A 27586-nucleotide genomic window follows, 5' to 3' on the forward strand; every position below is an offset into this window, starting at 1 on the left:
TAACATCTTAGTGAGGGAGAAGAAAAGAAGTTTTGCATGCATTGAAACAAAATATTAAAACTATGTGTTGAATGCGGGCAACAGAATAGTGGGAAATAGAGAAGAAGAGAAGAGAAACTAAGGGAGAGAAGAGTACCATGTGGTGGTGAGTGTGATAAGCGTGGCAGTGGGCAGAGGGTGTAATGGCAACGACAAGAGACGAGATGGATTGAGAGAGGAGCGGGATCATTGAAGAAGAGGGAGAGGCATGGAAAGAGAAAGGAATTATATATAATTTTTAACTTATTTTTTAAAAAATACTACTATTCTGATTAATACGATTAAACTGAATTATCTTATATATAAACTTGGTTCAATTTTAAACTAACCAAAATAAATTCTAATCGAGTCTAGTTTGAATCCATTTGATACTAATAACCATGTCTACTTGATGGATTCCACCTAGCCCTGGATTCACTTTCATGCAACCCTAAAACTTAAAATATTAGTTGTATTCAGCTTAATTAATTATCTAAAAAATTTAAAAAATAATTCAAGAGAGATTTTGTGAGCAGTCAATTAGAAAACTAGGGTTTAGAGAGTTTCTCTTCCTCTTATCATTGATTCGAGCGTCATGGAACAACTGGAGTTTTATATAATGCTTTGATTAAATAAAACTTTATTTAATTAAGAAAATAATTTATTTATTTAATTTTATTAGAATATCAGTGAAAATCTAGAATGGTTGCAATCGGCATGTATTGTCAGATTATTATTATTATATAGAAATTCTATTTGATTCAATTTTAAGGTATAATAAGATTTTAAAGTTGAATTTATTTTATCAAAAAAAAATTAAATGCAAAATTTTCAAACTTGATTGAGTTGAATATGAATGGAATTTTATGTTTTTATTTTTTTAAAAATTTTATACTTATAAAATTAAATAAATTCAATTTAAAAAATAAAAAATCTAGTTAAATCTAAAATCTAATATTTTACATTCAAAATCTTGAATCTCTTTATTTTTGTTTCCATGCTAATAATTGCAATTACGTGAAAGAAACAAAATCATAAAATTTTATTTAGCTTTTATCAAACAAAATACCAAAAATAAAGGGATATTTAGGCCCTATTTACTTGGGAGGACAAAAATAAAAACTATGAAACGATTTCTATGGTGGAAAATTTTCTATGTCTACTTCATGAAAAATGGTAAATTATTTTCTTTTGTTTTGTTTACCTAATGGGTAGACGACTTTACGAATTTATGTACCATAAATTATTTTGATCACTTTTTAGTACGTCCACATTGGGCGAAATAGAATTTCCTCCCACCCAACTCCTTATTCAATCGAATTTCTCCTTGTAAGAGAAAGAAAAGTAATTGGGTAGAGAAAAAGTACAAGGAAAGATGTAAGATAATAAATTTCTTGATATTTTGGTTTGTCCATGAGATATACAATTTATAGAAGCATTACAGTGCTCGACCAATAGACAGATTAATAAAGGAGCAATACTTTGTTAATAGATTAATAAAGGAAAGATTTATTCTAATAATTAATGCGTTCTAATGCTAATTTGATTTGGTGTAGTCATGCTAAATAGTTCTCTTTTACCCTCGACAAACTCAATGAGAAGTCTCTAATGTTTAGATTGATTGCTAACTTGTTAAAACACTGTCTAGATAATAACTTAGTGAAGATAACAATAATTGGATCATTTGTAGAAATAAGAGATAGATAATTGTTTAGTTGTGATACGTTCTCCAACAAAATGAAAATTAATTTTCACATGTTTTGTATGTGCATGAAAGATTGGATTTTCTATAAGATATGTCGCTCCGATATTATTGCACCAAATTTTTGGTGTAGTATATAATGCAAGATGAAGTTAAGAAAGAAGTGATTGTGGTTAAATAATTTCAAACATTGTATTGGTTGTAGCTTTATATTAAGTCTTAGTGCTTGAATGATATACTATAAGTTGTTTTTTCAAATTCCATAAGATAGGTTTCGTCTAAAAAATATTGCATATCCACTAGTAGAGCGCCTATCTTCAGGAGACTTTGCCCAACCTATATCACTATAGGCATGTAAGTCTCGAAATGATTGACGAGATAAAAGAAGACTATGTAAAATAATACCTTTAAGATAACAAAGTATTTTTTCACACTTAAATTTTATTCAGTAGGAGTATGCATGAAATATCAAGTTGTGTGATAGTAATGTACCGTAAGACTCCAACATTGCTTCGATAAATATGTAGATCAAACATAGCTGGAGAGGATAAAGTTGTAAAGAAATCGTTTACAATAATTGGTATGGAGATTAGACGCTCTCCATCCATTTTAGCTCGTTGGAGAAAACCTTCATCATGTGGGATAACTTCAATAACGAGAAAAAATGAGCATTATCCAGATCTTGAACAGGAAATTATTGATTAAGAAGACTTAATAAAGTTGTGATGCCCTTTTAATCATTGTTGGTTATTAAAATGTCATCTACATAAATAAGGAAAAATATCATGGATCCATCATTGTATTTGTGGAATAGAGAAGAGATTATCTTTGATTCAGAAAATCCTTGAGCTTGTAACTAGTTAGATAAACGATGAAACCATGCACGAGGAGCTTGTCGAAGACCATATATGGATTTCTTGAGTCGACAAACATGAGTTGAAAATTGTATATGGATGCACAACTACATAAATAATCCTTCTAGTGGTTGGAAATTATCCATAAATATAGTTTCCTTAAGATGAAATTGTAGTGGTCAGTTAATAAATCCTAAGTGGTTGCTCCATAAATACAGTTTCCTTATGATGACCATGAAGAAATGCATTAAAAACGTCTAGCACATGTCAATTAGAACTAATAGCTACCGATAACAATAATCTCACATATGTAATTTTGATGACTAGGCTAAAGGTGTCATTGTAGTCAATACTTTGTTGTTGACTAAATCCTTTGGCTATAAGTTGAACTTTGTACCTTTCAAGAGAACCATTAACTTGATAGTTAAGTTGGAATACTCATTTAGAGCCCACAATATTCATAGAGGGAGTGCACAGAACTAGGCTCCATGTTCCGTTGTCAAGAAGTGCGTCAAATTTTGTAGTCATTACACTACACCAATTTGGATCCTTGTTCACTTATGAAATATAAGTTGGTTTAACAAATTTTGAAGATACCACTTAAGCTTGTGGAAGAGGATCTTGGGTTGTCATGGGTAGACATCATGCATAGATGTCACTTAAAAGAAGTATGCATCGAGAAGCATCTTCATTAGAGTCATTTGCTAGAGAGTGTGAGGAAGTAGGTTGGGATTGTGAAGATACGATATGTGGCACATCTGACGAAGGAACTTGAGCATTTTCTTGATTGGATGATGTAGCGAAGGAATCAATAGCATAGGCCCTAGAGAGAAGTGGAAATGGAGTTAGACCTATAATACCATCGCTTTCGATATTAGCAACATTTCTAGTCAAAGGAGTCAAATATCTAAGGTCTGGTACAATGTTAGGTGGTATCAAGAAGGTGCCACTTATATCTGGAGGATAGATTGAAGAAGGTGCTAAAAAAAGAGAACAGAGACTCATCAAAAGTAACATGCCGTGAAATATATATCCGTCTAGTTGAAATATACAAGCAACGATACCTATGGTGTAAATTGCTATAACCAAGGAAAACACATTGTAATCAATGCGAGTTAAATTTGTATTTAGAGTAAGGGCATAACCACAGATAACATAACAATAACCAAGTCTTTTCCCATTAGGTGGAGTTGGCTATATGGATTTTTTTACGTCATTGGACTCTATCTCCTATTATATCATCATTTATACTTAAATAAATTTTATCTTATTTTATTGTTACTAACCAAGTCTTTTTTGTCTTCCTCTTTCTCATTTGATATGTGTATTTGTCATAGTTTCACATCGCCTAACTGGAGCATTTATTGGTCATCTAAGTACATGTCCATACTATCTTAAATGTGTCTAGAGTTTTTCCTCAATAGATGCAACTCTGACTTTCTCTCTAATGCTCTCATTTCTTATTCTGTACATCCTCGTATATCCACACATTCACCTTAACATCTTTATCTCTGCAATTTTCATCTTTTGCTTACGTGCTCGAGTCATAGGCCAACATTCAGCATCATATAGCATAACAAGTCTAATCATTATTTTATAGAACTTCCCTTCAAATTTTAGAGGCACTTTATGATCACATAAAACACTCGACACTCCTCTATTTCAACCATCCTGCTTATATTCTAGGTAAGACATCTCTCTCAATCTCTCTATCATTTTGTAAAAATGATCCTAAATACTTAAGACACTCAATTCTAGACAACTCGTTATCTCCTATCTTAACAATTGTCTCATTACATCTAATATTGCTAAACTTAAATTTCATATATTGTGTCTTACTTTACTAAGTCTAAAACTTTTTACTTCTAGTATTTCTTGCCAAAATTCTAGTTTAGTATTTACTCCTTCATATATCTCATCTACCAAAACTATATAATCTGCAAACAACATATGCTATGGTACTATGCCTTGAATATGTCTAGTGAGTTTGTCCATAAATAGTGTAAAAAGATAGAGATTTAGAGTTGATCCTTGATTTAATCCTATATTTATTGCAAATGCTTCAGTTAATCCGCTTACAGTCTTCACTTTGGTTGTTACATTTTCATACATATCCTTAATTAGTTCAATATTATTGGTGTAATCAGCCTCTAGGGTTTCGATGTTTGACAATGTATCTAAGTTTGATCAGTTTGACTAAGGGTTGATCCAAACAGGACTTGATGTTTGGAAGTAAGTCTAGTCAAGACTAAATGACTAGTAAGGGTAAGTCCTAATCGGAGGTTAGGCAGGTGAAAAGTCTATGAGTGATTAGTACTAATCGGATCAGCTCGAATGGAGGCACCCTAGGTCATCAAAGGCGCCTCCAATGTAGTATAAAAGAGGGATTCAACCAGCTCTTTTTACATAACTTTCTACAAGTCTTCTAGCTCTCTCTACTGCACCGTCTCTCTGCTACGACTCTACTACAACTAATTGCTATAGACATATTGACACCAAGCTTCGTTCTTCAACTACATTTTCATGTCAGTAAAATCAGTGTTTTTAATTAATTTTCTATTGTTCTTGCATAAGAAAGTGTAGCTTGTTACACTTTCTTCATTTGTAACCGAGGTTTGATTTTTAGTGGATTGCCTAATCGATCCAGTCCAAGGGATCGTGGGCTTTTTAGTAGGAATGATCGAAGGTTTTGAACCAAGTAAAATCAACTCACATACTTATTTTTCGCTATGTTTTTATTACTTAATTTTTCCGCTGTATACTTAGTTTTTCGATAAAATTTTAAAACTGAAAAGAAAATATTTAAAACAAGATTCCCCCCCCCCCCCCCCCCCTCCTCTCGTTTGTTTCAATCCTACAAATATATATTATGCTAATACCTCTCTTTTCTAGAATTCTCTATATAATTTTTCTTGGGACTCTATCATAAGTTTTTTATAAGTTCATGTGTAGATCTTGTTTTTACTCACAATACTTTTCAATTAGTTGCCTGAGAAGATGTATAACTTCTATTGTCGACTTTCTAGGTATGAAACCAAATTGATTTTCGGTAACTGTGGTTTCCTTAATTTTTTTCTATTACTCTTTTCCAAGGTTTTATGGTATGACTCATTAGTTTAATACTCCTATAATTTGCACAGTTTTGTACGTCTCCCTTATTCTTATATAAGGGAACTACTTACTCGCCATTGGTCAGATATTTTTTCGTTTTTAATATCATGTTAAATAATTTTGTAAGTCATTCAATACCTAGACACTTCTATACCTCTATCAAAATATCATTCGGTCTAACAGCACTGTGCATCCCATTTAAAGCTTATTCTGTTTTTGAAGTTTGAATTCTACAATAAAAATTTAAATTTCTATACTCATTTAACCTACTTAAATTACCTAAATTGAGTTAGTCACTTAAACTTTTATTAAAAAGTTGATGAAGATACTCTTTTATTTCTCTATCATTTACTAGTACCCTATTACATTCATCTTTAATACATTTTATTTGGATAAGATATTTGATCTTCTTTCTCTCACTTTAGCTATTTTATAAATGTCTCTTTCCCCTTCTTTTGTATCCAATTTTCGATATAAAAAAAAAGACAGCCCGGTGCACGAAGCTCCTGCCATGCGGGGTCCCGGGGAAGGATCCATTATACGCAGCCTTACCCTGCTTTTTGCAAGAGGCTATTTCCAGGATTCGAACCCGTAACCTTTTGGTCACATGACAACAACTTTACCGTTGCGCCGAGGCTCCCCTTCCAATTTTTGATATAATCATTCAAAAGTTTTATTCTTTACTTCATTCACTACTTTCTTAGCCTCTTTTTTTCTAGTGTATATTTTTTAAAGTTTTCCTTATTCATACAAATATATAATTCCTTATAAGCTGTTTGTTTTTTCTAAACTTTTTCTCTTGTACTTTCTCATTCCACTACCAAGATTCCTTACTTGATGGTATATATCCCTTTGACTCACCAAGTATACTCTTAGCTACTATTTTTAACTTTGATACTATCTTATATCCTGTCATATTAGAGCCACCGTATATTCCATCCTTTAACTTCCACCACTTAATTCTAAGAGTCATATATATTTTCCTTCTATTGATACTATACTTGAAGCTTAAATCCAACACTACTAACATATGTTGGGTAGTTAAGCTTTATCTAAGGATGACCTTGCAATCTTTATAAATCTTTCTATCCCTCTTCCTAACCCTAAGAAAGTCAATTTATGATTTATTATTCCTACTTTTGAATTTGACCAAATGTTCTTCTGTTTTTTTAAACAATATATTAACTAATATAAGGTCATATACAATCACAACATCTAATATAGTTTTCCCTTCGTTTCTCGTTCCAAATCTATAACCTCTATGTACCATCACATATTCCTCATTTTTCACTCTGACATATCTATTTAGATTGTCTCCTATTAAAATCATTTCATTTAGCGGAATGTTTTGTAATACTTCATCTAGGTTATCCTAAAACCTTAATTTAGTAGCTTCATTTAATCCTACTTGAGATGCATATATGCTAATTACGTTCATAGTTTCTTTCACCACTACTATCTTGAGAGTAATAATTCTGTCATCTTTTCTAACTACTCTTACAACTTCATCCTTTAATGAACTATCTACAACAATACCCACTCTATTTCTTGTTTTACTCTTTTCTTATATACCATAACTTAAAACCTGAGTTCTTTATTATCTTTGTCTTCTCGCCTACTTATTATATCTCTTGTACACACAAAATACTAATTCTTCTCCCTATCATCACATCTACTACCTCCATTGATTTACCGGTGAGGGTTCCTATGTTTCATGTTCCAAATCTTATACTATTAGTTTTCCTATAATATTTGTTCTTATCCAACCTATGGTGTAAGAACTCTTATTTATTTAGCACGACATCCAAGTTCTCAGGAAGATATAGCAGTCTTTGCCGATACATTACAATTGGACCCTGCAACATAAACTCTTATATATTTAACACTACACCTGAGTTTTGGAGATATAGCGGTCCTTGTCGAGACGTTATAGTCGGAACTTGCAATGCAATCCTTCTGAGGAACAACTGAGCATTCACATAATAGTTTAATGGATTCATTCATTGAACATTTCCCTTAGTTTTAATGCTGGCGGGCAACCTAACACAACCCTCCTTTATCCGGACTTGGGATCGACCAAGACTGGTTCGTCATGGGCGAATTTTTAATGCTCGATGGCAACCTAACGTAACCACGGATAACATGCACAACTAAAAATTCAATTCGAAGGAAAGTGTAGTCAGAAGTATTAGTAAGTTTTTCTAAAGGACACTTATAATTGAACAATATGGTAGGAAGTCAATTTATGAGATATACTGTAGTATTAACGACTTTAACTATATATCTATGTTTTCTCTAGCCATTTTGCTTTGTAGTGTGAGGGTAAGAGACTCAATGAAAAATTCCACAAGAGACAAGATAGTGATGGAGAGTTTGATATTCGCCTCCCCAATCCGAATAAAGAGAGAGTATTTTACGATTAAAACAACGTTTAACTTGTTTTTGAAAATGATAGAATATGTCTAATAAATCAGATTTCTTTCTCATAAGATAAAACCAACTATATTTACTAAAATGATCAATGAAGGTAACATAATATAAGAAGCCTTGGTTAGACAATATAGGTGCAGACCCCAAACATCAGAATGAATTATTTCAAGTCGAAAATTAGAAATATAATTGGATGAAAAAAAAGATAACTTATGGCTTTTAGGTTCTATGCAAGCTCTACATGAATAAGATGGGGAGAAGGTAAAGGAAGTACGTAAACCATACCTATTAATGATCGATTGAACAATGCGAAAAAAAGGATGACTAAGACGAGAATGTTAAACTGATTTGTTTGTGTGTTTACCAATAAAGTCTTTGATTGAAAAACTTTGAAGATAATAGAGGTTATTTTTTATTCTATCGTGAAACAAGGTAGTTTGTATCTAATCCTCTATCTTTTATAAAATAATGATAATGATGAAATTCAAAAGCAACATTATTATCAAGACAAAACGGACGTGTGGAGATCAAAATTTTAATAATAGATGGAACATAAAAGACGCTGCGCATGTGAAAAGTACGATTAGATAAATGAATATATGTGTTTCCAAGATTAGTGATTTGCAAACTTTGGCCATCGTCTACATGCACTGTATCTGAGCTATAGTATGACATTACTTCTTCAAGGATATTATAGTATGATGTGATATGATGAGTTGCTCTGGCATTAATATATCATTCAATAGATGAAATTTTGGAAGTTTACTTAGAGTAGGCACACACAAGAGTACTTTAGGATAAACTTGTGAAATAGTAGGTTGTTTTAAAGTTGCAATACCACCAACGAAATTTGAGTCAAATGTTATAGGATATTGAATAACAATATATCCAATTCTAAGACAAATTTGATATCTTCTCCGACTATTTGAGCAATCGAATCTTCTAGAGAAATGATTACCAATATGACCAACTATGCGATAGATTTGACATGGTTCTGAACTTTTTCTTTTGGTCATAATGTAGTTGATTATCTGACATCAAAAATAAATAAATTATTATCCCCGATAGTAGTAGATCCAAATTAGGAGATGATTATGGCTTTCGGCGACGGTGGTTGCTTACTGTCGCTAGTTGAAAAAGAGGGAGAAGGTTCCACGATAGGTTCTGGAATCAAAGGTGATAATTGGAAAGGGGATGCCGACACTACGAGAATAGAGCAGAAGAGGATGGTGAGGTGTTTGACGTGAACCTCTGGGGTGGGCGGCGAAGATGATGCTGAAGGAGGCTTGTAGATGTGACGAGCCCGAGCTGAAAGCTGAAGGAAATTAAGGGTGACAAGATGGGAAAGCCAATATCATGGCGTCTAGCCTTATGGCTAAAGAGCTCGACCGATCAAAAAACCGAAGGAAACCGAGGGCGACTTAAGGTAGGGAATCAATAACCAAAACTTGGTAGTAGATGAAGTTGCTGGTCTTGGTGAAGAAGAAGAAGAAGAATTAGGGTTGTTGTTGCTGGTGCGAGGAGGAGTGTAGCTTGCGGCGGCGGTAGACGTAGAAGGAAAAAAAAATAACGGAGAAGAGAAAGTAATGACTTTGATACCATGTAAGAGAAAAGGTGTAAGGGTATACAATTTATAGAAGCATTACAGTGCTCGGTCAATTTACATATTAATAAAGGAGCAATACTGTCAATTGATAGATTAATAAAGGAAAGATTTATTCTACTAATTACTGTGTCCTAATGCTAATTTGATTTGGCACAATCGTGTTGAATAATTCTCTTTTACTCCAAACCAACTAGCAATCATGCCTCGTGTAATAAATAGCTGGCGACAACCCCTATGCAATATTACCTTACGCAGCCTTGGACAAGGCCCCGTGCGAAGTCGCCTTTAGTGGCTACCGTTGGTGGCCCCGTGTGAGGTCACCTCACATAGCTTTGATGACCTCATATAAGGCTGCGGTTATATTTTTTGTTTTTTTTCGTTTTTCATTTTTTTCTCTTTCGTATCATCTTTCCCTCGAGATTTATTTTGTCTTTCCTTTCCCTCACTTTCCCTAGAAATTTGTTTCCATTGTGAATTGCTTTCCTTCCCTGTTCTATCTTTTGGAGCAAACAGAGGGGTTAATGGTAAAATTTTTTTAAATATTTCTCGAACAAATTTCATATATAATTTACATAACTCATTGAAAATGTAATTTTGTTCCAATATAAGTCTCTCAAGCATAAAAATTTAAAATTGCTCCAATATTAGAGAGTTTGGAACAAAGGATAGCCTAGTTTATAGAGTATTGGGGAAAATCACATTTTTTATATTGTTCATTCCAACATTCTATTTGCAAAGTTGAATAAATTATAAGTGTAACCATTATAAAATGAAAAAAATACAATTTACAAGCAATTAAAGCCAAAAATTAAAATTTAATTTATTGCAAATATTATATTGAGGAGACCAAATTAATCAAAGAATAGATGGTTTATGTATTAGTTGCAATTTATATTATGTAAAATTAATATGTTATTATTAGTTACTCAATTAAATAAGTATTAAAGCTAGTGAAACTCTACAATGTGTTACTAAAAACCGTACAAAGAAAATTATTTGCTTTGCATGTATTGCTTTTAGTCTTGTTGTACCTCCGCTTGATTGAGCAAAATTTACCTGGCTTTAGGCAAGAAAGAAAACATAGAAAGGAAAAGGTTGGTGATAATTGGCCAAAGGCAGGGGACACGTGTGTAAACTTTGCATGAGGCTTCTGTTGTAATTGACCAAGTTCAACCACACCTTGGAGATCAGTATTGGAGGTGAATATTAATGAAGGTCATGAAGTGGCGATCACACAACAGACAATAGACATTAGGAATTCAATATTATTCAATGATTGTAAAATATACTTTTAAACTCAGAACTTGGTTCAACTTGATTTTGGGTCTAAGTTAATCCAAATTGAAGATTGAGCTCACATACCATGTAATTCTAATTTCATCCATTATCAATCTAATTAGATTTTAATTGAAATCAACTAGGTTCAAATTTGATTCTATATTCATTCAACTAGACCTAAACTTTATCAGTCAGCATGGTCTGCTGGTGATTATCAGTGTTGAGTGTTGACATAATTTGATACTAAAACTGTATCATTCAGGCTTATACCAAAATGGAAATTGACATGAAACTGAAATTTTAAATCATGTGCGATGGCTTAGCTACTTTCTTGGTTTTACATATCCTGTAGTTCAATAATATTATTCTCTCTTAGAGGAAATATGTATTAAATTCATTGGTAGAAACTAAAATACATAGTTGATTTGACAACTAATTTCTTCCCTGTCAAGAATTATGGTTTCAAGATGAGGAGTTTGGTGATCCTTCACAGTCCTTCCAGTTATTTGAAAGGTTCATCTCAAGGTGGCCAGATTAGGTTCATCCTTTGTTGTTAGAATTGACATCTTGTTTATGCAACAATAATTTTTTTTGTAATGAAGATGTGTGTCGCATAGATCTCCAGCCAAGGATTTTCTTCACTAAAAAGATGGGCACATAGGTATTGGGTCATATATGGAAACATACTATGTTGGAGCTTTGGTGATTGATGTTCTAGCATTGCACTTATGTTGGTAGAAATTTAGCCATGTGGGGAAATAAGAAACAAAATATGTTGTTTGTTCAATTGCTAAAAATATAATGCTATGGTTCAAAAAGCTTGTGAGACATCATGGCAATTTTCATTCTTGGAGCAGCTTGCACTCATTTATGCATATCGTGTTATAATCAACTATCTACATGGCCTAGGATACAAATGAGTAAACAAGCATATTAAAGTTGATTGTCACTTCAATATGAACGGTACAATGACTAAGACCTCCACTCTTTATACCAAGTTTAAAAATTAACTTGTTTTTGTTGGAACCCCATGGTATTTTTGATGTGATTAACCAGGTTAAGTTAGGTCATGTTGTGTTTGACCCTTGTGTCTAAGTGTGCAGGAGCTTAGGAACACAAGAAGTCGAGCGAAAGACACAGTTAGCAAGAAGGATGGCATGGAGGGAGTCGACGGGCTCGGTGCATCCGAGGGACGAGGTGGTATGGAAGAGTATACCGATGGACGAGAAGGACATGCGCGACGTTCCGAGGGACGAGAAGCTGGAGCGGAAGCCTGCTCGAGGAGAAGATCGAAAAATGGGTCTGGGTGAGCCCTATTTCAGATGGCCGCGATCACCCAGGCAATCGGAGCAGTAGAAGAGTGAAAGGAGGCTAGAATTGCTGCTGGAGGCGCCTTCAAAGTGAATTGAAGGCGCCCCTGCACCTTCACTGTGGAAGGCCTGTTAGGACCAAAAGTAGCTAGAGGGGGGGGGGTGAATAGCTCGTCGCGTTCGCTCGGTGCTTGGCGTTGCTCGGCGTTGCTTGGCGTTGTTTGTTTCTTCAAGAATATGCAGCGGAAAATACAGAAACAAATACAACCACGCTAATACTAGGATTTTACTTGGTATCCACCTCCAAAGGAGGTGACTAATCCAAGGATCCACACCACGCACGCACCCTCCACTATGAAACACTCCTTTTCGGTAACTACTGGAGGAGAAGCCCTACAAGACTCTCGGTACAAGAAGAAGGAAAGGGAAACAAAATAGCTTATAAGAATGCAGAAAAACCCTAACCTCGCTTCTTGCCTTTGATCCGCCTCTTGACTGGAGAGCTTCAAGAACCTTCAAGAGCTGGCGATCACGAGCTTTGAAGTCTTGTGGAGGAGCCGCGAAGATCCGAGATGAAGCGGTGAAGTTGTCGAAGGAATCGCCGGCGGCAAGCTATAAGCAGCGCCGGCGGTCGAGTCGATCGATTGATTAATCGAGATCGGGATCGATCGATCCCGGAGCGATCCGTACTTCCGTGCTGAAACAGATCGATCCACGGATCGATCCGGCGCTTATCGCGCGAAGCAGGCGTCGATCGCGATCGATCGATTGGGGATCGATCCACGGATCGATCGAAGAGATGTTCGCGAGGACTCACCGGATCGATCGGCGGATCGATCGAATCTTCTCGATCGATTCGATCGGAGGCTTCGGATCGATCCACGGATCGATCGAACTCTGGATCAATCCACGGATCGATCGAACTCTTTGGATCGATCCGGATCGATCGAACCTTGGTTTTGCCCGAAACCAAGTCAAGCCCCTAAACCAACATCTAGTCAACCACGACTTGTTGGTACATAAGACTAGCATCCGGTCACCAGCTAGGACTCTCTCACCCAGTGTCCGGTCAATCCTTGACCCACTTGACTTTTCTCTTCTTGCAGTATCGGTCGGTCCCTCGACCTACGGACTTTTCTTTCGTGCCAGTATCCGGTCAATCCTTTGACCTACTGAACCTCACCAGATGTCCGGTCAACCTTGACCCTTACGGATTTCTCTTGCACCGGCTCACGGGACTTTCCCATTGCTAGCTTACGCTCACTAGGTCTTTCACCGCCACTCACTGGGATTTTCTCCTGCCAACCATCACTAGGACTTTCCCAATTGCCTAGCTTCACTCACTAGGTCTTTCCCGGCTTCACTCACTAGGATTTTCTCTGCCTAACATCCCAGTTGACTTCCGAATTCAAGCTCCATCCATATCCAGTGCATCACTCACTGATTTTCCTCTGTCCTTGAGGTCAACAAGGACAAGGTTATCCTCGAGAGCATAAAGCGGGCAACAATCTTTCGTGCAGCTCTCTCATTGGCGTGATATGCAACAAAACTCGAGTGATTGGAAAGATTCCATATAGCTGACTTGACTCTTTCACTAGCAGAGTTGAACAATACTCGGCAAAAGAAAGATGAGTAAGCCCTTTCTTATGTTAGGTAATGAATTCATTTTCCCCTAAGAAGGCAAATTCCCTCTGGGTAATGAAAGCCTAACTTACTCCCTTTCATTCTCCCCCTATTGGCGCACATCAAACCATCTTTGAGCACACATCAACCCGTGCCTCAATTTTGGGCACTCTTGACAAATGCCCATTGTTGAAAACTCTCCCCGAAGAGTTGCTCATCGTTGTTCACAACTTCACTCGTTGTGACACAACAATAATGAAGGTCCCATACCATTCATTTTAATCACATTCCAATGTAGGCAAATGCCCATCCTTGAGCATTATCCACTTAAAGCCACTTGAACAATGAGGATATCCACTCCCATTAAAGTTCAAACGCTCAACTTGACGTTAATGAAGGTTGACCACCTTCCAAGGTTCGTGAAAATAATTTTCATGTCTTTAAAGTCCTCCCTAAAGACATGGTGGTAACTATCATTGCAACAATGACTTGGAATCCCCAAAACTTTAGGAAACCAAAATTTAGAAGTTTGAGGTTCAAATATTCAAAATTTGAAACAAACCTCAACCTAAACTTCAACTTAGCCTTCCCTAACCAATCCATCCTTGTTTTCCACACGAAAACACCCTTTTATGTATACAAATGTATTTTCAGGGTTTGGAATGGTTACCTAGACTAAAATAGGTTGAAATGCTGAAAATAAGCTTTCCAATCAAAATCTTGATCGATTTGAGTTGGGTTCCAATCGATTGAACCTGTGAATCGATCCACCGATTCAGTCTTCTTGGATCGATCGGTGATCGATCCAGCGAGCTTCTGCTCGCTAGAGAATTGCCGAATCGATCCATCGATCGATTCAGACACTCCAATCGATCCATGGATCGATCGGAGCTCTGATAGTTGCTGAATTTCAAATTCAGTCAACTTCAGAAACCCCTAGAAAATTCTACAAAACTCCAAAAATCATGAAATTTCGTGTAGACATTATTTAGGGCATACTTTATCATGGAAAAATAGTTTTCTATGAAAATATATCATATCTTCAAAGATTGACACAAGCTTGAAAACTTGCTAAAACTTTAGCGTTTTCTTCATGTTTGTGTCTAACTATTCAATGGTGATTACTATCAAAAGATAGCCTTCACCAAGGTTTTCCAAAAGTCTTTTAAAACAATTTTCAAAACCAATATCCCATCACATTCCTTGGGCTTAATGCACATGACTTGTACATTAGCTTTCCCAATGATGGGAATACACATAACTATGTGTTTTGATGAACCTAAACTCAAAAGAATGCACTAAATCAACATGTTGAGTTTTGTTCATCATCCTAACATCTCACTTGTATCTATTGTGGACAAAACACATACAAGTCATCTTATAGGTCTTTGTGAGATGTAAAATTTGGTTTTGCCCTATTCTAGGGATCATGCATATCTATCTAGGCATTTTAGAGATATTAGACATCCACCCGTGATGTCAATAAGTGTTGTTAAATGTCATTTGTCCTTAATTACAAGGAATTAAACTTAATGCATGATTATGCTATGGCATACATCAAAATGAAATAACTTTCAAAAGAAAGATTCCTATAATTACATGATGTATGTATGACATGACATGGTATTTTTGTATTTTCATAATAAGTTATGAATGCACAAATAAACTTGATGTCATGGCATATGATGGGCAAACAATCATGGCAAGATTTAGCATTAATAAAATATACCTAGATTAACTATCTAAGTATCCTTAAAAACTTAGCTAAACTTACAACTTAAACCTAGATTGCCCTAAAGTGCTTCAAGAAAATGCCAAAGCCTAAGTTTGCATTTCTAATTCCCTTGATTAATTTATGCCAATTAAAATTAAGCATATTCCTCAAATGTTGGCATATTCCATTTTTCCACAAGAGTAGCACTTTTAAATTAAGGCTCGGATTGCCTTAAATTGCCTAAGAACATACCAAAATCCCAACTTGATAGTTCTTATGAATTTCCCAATATGTGCCATTTAAGATTAAAATCAATTCTTCTGTTAGGCATTTTACTCTTTCGGTAAATAATAATTCCATTTCATTTAGGTTATGACGAAAATGCTCCTTAATGCTCGATTTCCTCAGTTGGGTTAACTACCCTTCAATGAGTTGACACTCTACAACTATCATGGGGTAGAGAAGATGCTCTAGGAACCCAAAACCTATTGGTGCTCCTTGGATAATCCTCTATCTTTTATAAAATAATGATGATGATGAAATTCAAAAGCGACATTATTATCAAGACAAAACGGACGTGTGGAGATCAAAATTTTAATAATAGATGGAACATAAAAGACGCTGCGCATGTGAAAAGTACGATTAGATAAATGAATGTATGTGTTTCCAAGATTAGTGATTTGCAAACTTTGGCCATCGTCTACATGCACTGTATCTGAGCTATAGTACGACATTACTTCTTCAATGATATCATAGTATGATGTGATATGATGAATTGCTCTGGCATTAATATATCATTCAATAGATGAAAAATTTGGTGGTTTACTTAGAGTAGGCACACACAAGAGTACTTTAGGATAAACTTGTGAAATAGTAGATTGTTTTAAAGTTGCAATACCACCAACGAAATTTGAGTCAAATGTTATAGGATATTGAATACCAATATATCCAATTCTGAGACAAATTTGATATCTTCTCCGACTATTTGAGCAATTGAATCTTCTAGAGAAATGATTACCAATATGACCAACTATGCGATAGATTTGACATGGTTCTGAACTTTTTGCTTTTGGTCATAATGTAGTTGATTATTTGACATCAAAAATAAATAACTTATTATCCTCGATAGTAGTAGATCCAAATTAGGAGATGATTATGGCTTTCGGCGACGGTGGTTGCTTACTGTCGCTAGTTGAAAAAGAGGGAGAAGGTTCCACGATAGGTTCTGGAATCAAAGGTGATAATTGGAAAGGGGATGCCGACACTACGAGAATTAGAGCAGAAGAGGATGGTGAGGTGTTTGACGTGAACCTCTGGGGTGGGCGGCGAAGATGATGCTGAAGGAGGCTTGTAGATGTGACGAGCCCGAGCTGAAAGCTGAAGGAAATTAAGGGTGACAAGATGGGAAAGCTAATATCATGGCGTCTAGCCTTATGGCTAAAGAGATCGACCGATCGAAAAACCGAAGGAAACCGAGGGAGACTTAAGGTAGGGAATCAATAACCAAAACTTGGTAGTAGATGAAGTTGCTGGTCTTGGTGAAGAAGAAGAATTAGGGATGTTGTTGCTGGTGCGAGGAGGAGTGTAGCTTGTGGCGGCGGTAGACGTAGAAGGAAAAAAAGTTCACGGAGAAGAGAAAGTAATGACTTTGATACCATGTAAGAGAAAAGGTGTAAGGGTATACAATTTATAGAAGCATTACAGTGCTCGGTCAATTTACATATTAATAAAGGAGCAATACTGTCAATTGATTGATTAATAAAGGAAAGATTTATTCTACTAATTAATGTGTCCTAATGCTAATTTGATTTGGCACAATCGTGTTGAATAATTCTCTTTTACTCCAAACCAACTAGCAATCATGCCTCGTGTAATAAATAGCTGGCGACAACCCCCATACAATATTACCTTACGCAGCCTTGGACAAGGCCCCGTGCAAAGTCGCCTTTAGTGGCTACCGTTGGTGGCCCCGTGTGAGGTCACCTCACATAGCTTTGATGACCTCATATAAGGCCGCGATTATATTTTTTTTTTTTTTTTTTTTCATTTTCTCTTTCGTATCATCTTTCCCTCGAGATTTATTTTGTCTTTCCTTTCCCTCACTTTCCCTAGAAATTTGTTTCCATTGTGAATTGCTTTCCTTCCCTGTTCTAGCTTTTGGAGCAAACAGAGGGGTTAATGGTAAAATTTTTTTAAATATTTCTCAAACAAATTTCATATATAATTTACATAACTCTAGAAAAATATACGTTAATTTTAAACAAAATTACATTTTCAATAAGTCTCTCAGGCATAAAAATTTAAAATTGCTCCAATATTTGAGAGTTTGGAAGCAAAGGATAGCCTAGTTTATAGAGTATTGGGGAAAATCACATTTTTTATATTGTTCATTCCAACATTCTATTTGCAAAGTTGAATAAATTATAAGTGTAACCATTATAAAATGGAAAAAAAATATAATTTACAAGCAATTAAAGCCAAAATTTAAAATTTAATTTATTGCAAATATTATATTGAGGAGACCAAATTAATCAAAGAATAGATGGTTTATGTATTAGTTGCAATTTATATTATGTAAAATTAATATGTTATTATTAGTTACTCAATTAAATAAGTATTAAAGCTAGTGAAACTCTACAATATGTTACTAAAAACCGTACAAAGAAAATTATTTGCTTTGCATGTATTGCTTTTAGTCTTGTTGTACCTCCGCTTGATTGAGCAAAATTTACCTGGCTTTAGGCAAGAAAGAAAACATAGAAAGGAAAAGGTTGGTGATAATTGGCCAAAGGCAGGGGGCACATGTGTAAACTTTGCATGAGGCTTCTGTTGTAACTGACCAAGTTCAACCACACCTTGGAGATCAGTATTGGAGGTGAATATTAATGAAGGTCATGAAGTGGCGATCACACAACAGACAATAGGCATTAGGAATTCAATATTATTCAATGATTGTAAAATATACTTTTAAACTCAGAACTTGGTCCAACTTGATTTTGGGTCTAAGTTAATCCAAATTGAAGATTGATCTCACATACCATGTAATTCTAATTTCATCCATTAAGCATCTAATTAGATTTTAATTGAAATCAACTAGGTTCAAATTTGATTCTATATTCATTCAACTAGACCTAGACTTTATCAGTCAGCATGGTCTGCTGGTGATTATCAGTGTTGAGTGTTGACATAATTTGATACTAAAACTGTATCATTCAGGCTTATACCAAAATGGAAATTGAAATGAAACTGAAATTTTAAATCATGTGCGATGGCTTAGCTACTTTCTTGGTTTTACATATCCTGTAGTTCAATAATATTATTCTCTCTTAGAGGAAATATGTATTAAATTCATTGGTAGAAACTAAAATACATAGTTGATTTGACATCTAATTTCTTCCCTGTCAAGAATTATGGTTTCAAGATGAGGAGTTTGGTGATCCTTCACAGTCCTTCCAGTTATTTGAAAGGTTCATCTCAAGGTGGCCAGATTAGGTTCATCCTTTGTTGTTAGAATTGACATCTTGTTTATGCAACAATAATTTTTTTTGTAATGAAGATGTGTGTCGCATAGATCTCCAGCCAAGGATTTTCTTCACTAAAAAGATGGGCACATAGGTATTGGGTCATATATGGAAGCATACTATGTTGGAGCTTTGGTGATTGATGTTCTAGCATTGCACTATGTTGGTAAAAATTTAGCCATGTGGGGAAATAAGAAACAAAATATGTTGTTTGTTCAATTGCTAAAAATATAATGCTATGGTTCAAAAAGCTTGTGAGACATCATGGCAATTTTCATTCTTGGAGCAGCTTGCACTCATTTATGCATATCGTGTTATAATCAACTATCTACATGGCCTAGGATACAAATGAGTAAACAAGCATATTAAGTTGATTGTCACTTCAATATGAACGGTACAATGACTAAGACCTCCACTCTTTATACCAAGTTTAAAAATTAACTTGTTTTTGTTGGAACCCCATGGTATTTTTGATGTGATTAACCAGGTTAAGTTAGGTCATGTTGTGTTTGACCCTTGTGTCTAAGTGTGCAGGAGCTTAGGAACACAAGAAGTCGAGCGGAAGACACAGTTAGCAAGAAGGATGGCACGGGAAGGGAGTCGACGGACTCGATGCATCCGAGGGACGAGGTGCTGTGGAAGAGTACACCGGTGGACAAGAAGGACGTGCACGACGTTCCGAGGGACGAGAAGCCGGAGCGGAAGCCTGCTCGAGGAGAAGATCGGAAAATGGGTCTGGGTGAGCCCTATTTCAGATGGTCGTGATCACCCAGGCAATCAGAGCAGTAGAAAAGCGAAAGGAGGCTAGAATTGTTGCTGGAGGCGCCTTGAAAGTGAATTGAAGGCACTGTTGCACCAACAAGGCCTTCCATGGCCGGAAGACGCCTTCGATGAACAGTACGAAGACGCCTTCCAGCCTTATGGAAGGCGCCTTCGATCAGGCTAATATTGCCATTGTCAAAGGATAAAGCTTTATCCTTTGGTGCCTCACTGGAGGCGCCTTCCAGTCCTATGGAAGGCACCTTCAAGCCACAGATAAGATTTTCCAGGGGCTATAAAAAGACCCCTGGACCTAGGAAATAAACAACTCTTGTAATCATTTCCTAGCAACTGTCTGAGCTTTTCAACAAGTGTAAGAGACTTCTCCACCTTCAACGAAGGAGATTTTCTTTTAGTGCTTTCACTGGTCTTGGAATAACAACCACGTAGGTTGTAACCAAGTAAATCTGGTGCCTCGTCTTTAAGTTGTTATTTTCATTTATTATTATAGTTGCTTTTAATTAGAGTTGGAAGAACGAGAAAGGTTTTTTTTTTATTTTTTCAAGCAATTCACCCCTCTTGTCGGCCTCGTTGCGTCAACAGTTTTCTTAATAAGCCACTTACTCTAGACACATTTCTCTCTCTTTTTTTTTTTTCATATTGTGCATGATTAATATAGGTTGACAATATAAGTTATACATCTTAGACAATTGATTGAAAAATATTAAGAAAAGAAGCAAGACTTACATATGATGTTCATTAATCTCGAAAAAGCTTATGATAAAATTTTAAGAGAAATTATGTAGAGAATTTTAGAAAAGAAATGTGACAGCGTAGTTATATCGAAATAATCAAGGATACATATGAGTATATAATGACAAGAGTGAAGACTCCAAGCGGATTAATTTATTTTTTTTTTATAAAGATAGCTTAAATCAAGGATCAACTCTAAGTCCATGTCATTTTACACTAGTCATAGATAAATTCACTAGACACTTCGAAAAGTTCAAAACTCCTTACCATAGTACATGTTGTTTGCATATGACATTTGTTTGATCAATAAAAACACGTGAAATAGTAAATTTTAAGTTCGAATCTTGGAGGGTAACATTGGAAACAAAATATTTTAGATAAAGTAGAGTAAAAACATATTATAAAAAATTAAATTTGATAGTAGTAAATGTAGCAAAATAATTATTAAGATAGAAAATGATAAGTTACTTGTAATTAAGAGCTTCAATATCTAGTTTTGTTTTTACAAAAGGATGGAGGGGATTCAAGCAGGATGGTTGAAATGGAGGAGGGCGTTATATGTTCTTTATGATCATAAGGTACCTCTAGAACTCAAAGAGAAGTTTTATAAAATGATAGTTAGAGCTGCTATACTATTTAAAGCTAAATGTTAGGTTATAAATCGAGCACATGAGCAGAAGATGAAAAGTCGCATAGATGAGAATGTTAAGCTAGATGTGCAGGCATACAAGGATGGGCAGATAAAAAATGAAAACATTATAGAGAAAGTCGGGATTACACTTATTGAGGGAAAACTCTAAAAAATGTGTTTAAGATGATAGAACATGTACTCTAATAAGTGTTCCAGTTAAGCGATGTAAGATAATAACAAATACCATTAATCGAGGAAGAGGAAGATTAAAGAAGACTTGGTTAACCAACCATAAAATATAATAAAATTTATTTGAATATAGATGATGATATTGTAAGAGAACAAGCCCAATGACGTAGGTGGTTGACCCTACTTAGTGGAATAAAGATTTGGTTGTTGTATTGTACATGATTAATATCTATTCTTGAGCTTAATAAAGTGTTCAATATTATGCCACATTATTATAGAATTTAATGATGTGATGATTAAGAAGAACCTCATTCCTTTTACTAGGTGGTTCCTTCACTAAACCACTAAGCTGCTCTTTTTTTTACCTTTTAAGTCCCAAACTACTATTGTCTATGCTCCAGTTAGTGTTAAAAAAGTCAATACAATAATGGTCATTGGTCATGCATGATCTTGTTTTATTCTCTTTACGTGTGTTACTAAACTATATAAGGTGTACAATAACTCCTACCATTTCAACCAACTATTTACAGTCTCGTTTCTTGAAGCTTCTAAGATACAATTCTTCTACATTGAGCATCATGCATTTTAACTCCTTTCTACATTTAGCTATTTATTTATTCACCTTCTACATTTGCAGGAATATATCCAGAAGTTGCAACAGCTAAGAATGAGTATTGGTCCTCATTAGCTCCCCTTCCACTTGAGGTTGTCACTTCTGCTGGGCAAAGAGCAAAGAAACAATCTTTGAGCAATGGCATGTCATAAAGTGATAGAATTATCAACACTGCTGTCATGTTTTTTTATTATTTTTATGAACAATAAGATTCATAGCTTTCCTATGAATTGTTATCATATTTCTGTAGGCTACCTTGAACCTGATTGGAGAAATAAACAGGGTCATGATATTAGTGATACAAACGCAGAAGGAAACATAGAAAACATGCTTGCAGTAGAGAAAGGTCTAAGGGAACTCTCTTCACTAAAGGTCTTGCTTCATTTTCTTTGTTCAGCACCAGCTTTTGACACCCCTTTCTCGGGTTTGTCTTTGCAGACAGCTCAATGAAGAAACTAGCTTCTTATAAATTCATAGTTCAGTGTTGTATTTTCTCTTCACTTTCTCTCCAAGTTATTGATAGTCATCAATCTTTAGGTTGAGGATGCTATTGTTCTTGTGTTGGCCCAATACCGCCGTCCTAATTTACTTCGACAAACAGCTTCAGGTTTCCCTGTTCTTTTATACAGATTTTTTGTTGTGTAGTTTGTATCTTCTGAAATCTTTACCTTTATTCGTCATATTAATCATAAAGACAAATAATGACTATATAAGTATCTTAAGCCTGTGTATGAATTGTTCTAAATAAGCAAAAGATTCATTAATTTCTGTTAGACTTGGATTTCTCATGTCTTCTCATTTCTGTGGGAAACCCAAATCAAAATATAGGGTGGCTTACCCCATAAAATGAAGTAAATCAACTGTGCAGAGGGATATTGAATGAGACAATTCTAGTTTCTCCCTGTCAATTGACAAAAAAATATTTATTTGAAGTTTTAGTTTCAACTAATTTACAATGTTCTGATTGTTATCTGATATCATAATGGATTTTGGATCTTCAGACCATTGACTCTCCACATAATTACATATTTGTGATGTTGAATATCCTTCTGTTGGTACCATACAGGCATTGTACATGCGTGGGTTTGAGCAGCAAAGTGTGCAAGCCAATCCTTTTTCATACAACTCTACCTTTCTGCAATCCTTAATTAAATAATTCAGTTTTTAGTCTTGCCAGTAGTTGGATAATGTTTGAGACAGCCAAGACCTGTCCCATTGATTTTTTACTGAACCTTCTAGATATTAGTTAACTGCAGATTTTTCATCTTTCCCCTTTGTTTTCTCATCTACTTATCTATGGCTAAATCCTAATTTTTCATTTGCAGACATAAGATCACCTGGTGATCCAAAATTCATGGAAGAATTTGGTAAGTATTAAGTTGTTTTTTCCCTCAATTTCTTTGCTTTTGTAGTAGCCTTACCCTTGTGACACCGCCATATAACCTTACATAAAGTTTAATGGTAGGATAAAATTCACTTTGCCGAAAAAAAAATAGTTGGAATAAGTCCTTGTTTCACATCAATTCCCAAATTGTACAGTTCTTTTGCAATATGAACTTCCATCATTTAGCAACTTTGCTCATGTTTTTCTAGTAATATGTACTTTAAATTTTTCCTCAAGTTTCTTAAGTAATCTAGGTCTTCCGTGACACCATATCACAATGTTCCTTGACAGAATTAAGCGAAGAAGAAGCAGAAGATGTCTTGTTTAAGCAGGTAACAGTCACAAATTTTCTTTATGTCTACTATTTATATATATTCTTAGTCCACTATTTACATATATGTTTAGCGTTAATATTGATGGGTACCATCATTATATCCTTTTTCAAGCACATATAACTGTATCAAATTGCTCTTCAATGCTTCATTCACATTATGTTGGCTACATTCAGCTGCAATGTGAAACTCCTGTTTTTGCCCGTACATTTTCATGTTTTGTGAATCTGTATAATACTTGGAACTTTGGACTGAACATGAAGCTACTAACATTATTCACAGGGTACTCTACTTGCCTGGCGTGAGTTTTTATTAAATTATCTCTAATTCTAAATAAAAAAGTGGAATTCCATGCGTAGTTCTTTGGTAGTTTACAGAGACGATCTGAAGATGATTTATCAATCAGAATATGCCAACCTTTATTTAGGGACTGTTCTTTGCTTCACTTATATTTTTAGGGACGAGTGGAAGGAAACCAAAGCTAATTTGGAGTTGAAATTTCAACTTTCTCATCAATCATGCACGCTTGAGTTGCAGGTTTGAAAGGCTAATTGTATTACCTCGATTGAGATTATCTGGTCATGTACTAGCAGGTTTGAGAAGAAGCAGGTTGGATGTATCATTACCGAAGAGTACTTGGGAGAGTATTTAAGAAGATATCCAGAAGGAAGTTGAAGCTTCTTTAGACATCAATTAAATTAAGTGGCTATTATAACAATTTTGAGTTGATCCATATTCAGTTGCCCGTCTAATTGAACAGATTGACTTGTGAATCACATTGTCATATTAGGATACAAGCATGTATCATTTTGAGTTTTGTTTAGAACACAATTTTGCACTGAAATCTGCTTATATGATACTAATATTCTTGTTTATATCGTACGCCGGAACATTTCTTGCTAGTATTGTTGTACCAATATTTGTATTTAGCTAGTAGGGTTGTAAATAAACCAAATGTTTGTGACCAATCTTGATATTCAGCTTGATAAATGTTTGTTTATGTTTGTTCAATTTACATAAGGTTAATTAAATGAACAAGTTTGACAACTCATTAAACTTAATAAAAGAGCTTGAACACAATAAATTATTCATGAACAATGTCCATGAACAATTTCAACTAATAAAGCTTATGAACCTCTTTATCAACAAAACTCTTGTCAAACTTATAAATAAATAAAAAGAAGCTCTCAAAATGAACAAATAACCTTATAATATCAAGCTCACTAACCAACTAAATAAGCTTGAAAATGTAAAAATTTTAAATATCAAATAAGCTTGAATTAAGAACTTGAGAACATCTAAATGATCCAAGTTCAAGTCAAGCTTGAACCAAACATAAGCACGGAAAACAAGAAACTAGGCTAAGCTTAAACAACTATTTCAAATACTTGATTTATTTTAGGCTTGACTTGTCTTGACTTGCCTTGGTTACCTTATCAAACAAACTTGAATGACACAAAACTAACTCAGTTTGACAAATTAGTTTACAGCCCTATTTGCTAGTATTGTCTGCACCAGTATTAATATTTCTTAATACTGTCCATGATTATTGCCATACTATTCAGCTATCTTACACTACAAGCAACTATTATACCTGCAGTCGTGGCTTACATACTTCTGGAGAAGATCAACAGACCATGGCATTGAGGAAGATATAGCTGAAGAGCGTCTGCAATTTTGGATAGACAGCATTGGCCAGGCGCCTACACCACAAGATGTTGTTGATGGTATATTTTTCCATTTGCATAATCACCCTCTTTTCTCACAGAAATGAAAAATACCAGAGATTTCTAGGTCTTGTTTTTCATGTAAGAGCTACCATTACTGATTTGGGGAAATTAGTACTTTCAAATTGCATGTATAGACATGAATAGTAGTTCCGTTTTCCTACTTAATTGATTGTAGCATGCACGCTTTCATATATCTATGGCAACCTAAAAAATTGTGTGCACGGCCGCACACATAGCATCTCTTTTAGTTGACATTCATATTACTATTAGCTGGAGGATAACATCAATACATACCAACATTGTTTCCTTTTTCAAAAAGAAAAAGAAAACTAGAACTACTACTACTAGTTTCTTGGATAGATGGCAATGTCAGATATAATGTAATATTTCCAAACAATCTTTAATACATAAAACCACTTTTATACTAGGCTAAGAATCTGCCAAACCTTGATTTCTTGATTGGTTGTAGTAACACAATGGTCACTGGTAACTGAGATACGCTCTAAGACACAACTGGTTGGTAGCAATATACTGCTGTTACAGTTGACATACCCTTGCTAATTGATTTCCGTTACAGAGGCAATTAATAAACAGGAATCTAGAGTTGTACCTTATCTTACAGGTTTCTTTCTTTTCTCACCTCTTTTCCTTCAGTGGAACGAGGATTAATAGAACTGAGGAAGCTAGGCATCGAACAGCAATTGTGGGAAGCTTCTCGTTGGGAAACTAATACGGATCAAAAGCCTCGCTGAAAATTCATCAAATACATAACCCCAGCACACCAGTGTCAGATGATTGGCTTTCAAATCTCATTTTTTTCTTGTTGCTTCAGCTTTCCAAAGCACAACTATCCTTTTCAAAGTTTTAGGACTTCAAACGTCATCCAAAATTCTACTCTTTTGATTTATTTACATAGAATGCAACAACCGAATGCATTATTTTTTACAAACTTACCCACAGGACATGATTCCACTGTGCATTGTTTTTACAGCAAGAACAATGGTGCAGATAAAATTGTGCCTCAATATCATATTAATTGTTACAAAGTTCAGATTCAGTTACGGAATGAAGCATGTGGTTTATCAAGGTGTTTTACTTTTCATGCTCTATAACAGTTACAAGTTTGATTGAGAAAAATAACTGTCTCTCTTTATGCCAGGAAATACGTGTACACTTTAAATTGATTTTTATACTTTTTCACACTTTCATACTGACTTCTGGTAAAGAATTGTCAGTAAACGACCAAGTAAATGCAAGACCACGAATAAATTAGTGTGTGACAGAGAGAATCGCAGAGATCGAAGCGATGGGAAGAAGATAGATATGCTACCGCATGCATTGCCGTGCCCGTATCGACAAGCAAATCGAATCCAGCAGCGAATCCAATCCAGCAGACTCAACCTCGCACGGTGTGAGTCTGCTGCGTCGCGTCGTATAGTTGGAAGCAGAGGGGCAGAGCGAGTGTCGTGTCAACAGAGAGGCAAACTCCTGGGCCTATCTCAGCCCAGCAAATGACATTCCAGGCTTCGTACTTGTCAGTGCCAGGAAAGCTAAGCGCAGGATCAGCCGAGCCCAAGCCTAGGACAAAGCTTTGGGGCTCGCACTTGATGTTAGTCTACACATTCGTTAGTATGCTTCTTAACTATTCTCATATGTTTGAATGTTCGGGAGTACTCTTGAATATTCCAATTCTCAAGAGTAAATCGGAGTATCCAGAAGTACTTTCCGACACCCAGATATGTGAGGATCGTCTAGGAGTGTGCATCAAACTGATATACAAGCTAACAAATATATATGTATATACACACACTCTTACATTACAACATGGCCGACCCTCTGCGTCTCTATAGTTCAGGTGCTCGAAAGCCCTCCTAGATGTTCCGATTCTAAAAAGTGAATCAGGGTGTTTGAGAGTGCTTCCGGGAGCCCGAATTTAAATTTTGATTCTTTTAATTGCTCTTTTAAATTAAGACGTCATTAATTGATTTATGTTTGATTTGATTTAATGTCGCAAATAAGCGCATGCAT

At 35.2% G+C, this 27586-nt stretch overlaps 1 protein-coding gene across 2 annotated transcripts in view; it reads left to right on the forward strand.

The window, feature by feature from the left end:
* The window catches only part of LOC122042330 (coiled-coil domain-containing protein SCD2-like), a 40166-nt gene extending 13522 nt beyond the window's left edge, over positions 1 to 26644 (forward strand). For both annotated transcript variants that reach the window (XM_042602375.1, XM_042602376.1), the window contains exons 11-17: positions 22137 to 22253; positions 22363 to 22484; positions 22650 to 22719; positions 23438 to 23479; positions 23788 to 23828; positions 25429 to 25555; positions 26213 to 26644. In XM_042602375.1, the coding sequence (XP_042458309.1) occupies positions 22137 to 22253; positions 22363 to 22484; positions 22650 to 22719; positions 23438 to 23479; positions 23788 to 23828; positions 25429 to 25555; positions 26213 to 26310 (617 nt within the window). In that variant the 3' untranslated portion in view covers positions 26311 to 26644. The remainder of the gene's footprint in view (positions 1 to 22136; positions 22254 to 22362; positions 22485 to 22649; positions 22720 to 23437; positions 23480 to 23787; positions 23829 to 25428; positions 25556 to 26212) is intronic.
* The last annotated feature ends 942 nt before the right edge of the window (positions 26645 to 27586 follow it).

Source organism: Zingiber officinale, chromosome 2A, assembly GCF_018446385.1.
Source record: "Zingiber officinale cultivar Zhangliang chromosome 2A, Zo_v1.1, whole genome shotgun sequence".
In the NCBI taxonomy this organism is placed as follows: Eukaryota; Viridiplantae; Streptophyta; class Magnoliopsida; order Zingiberales; family Zingiberaceae; genus Zingiber; species Zingiber officinale.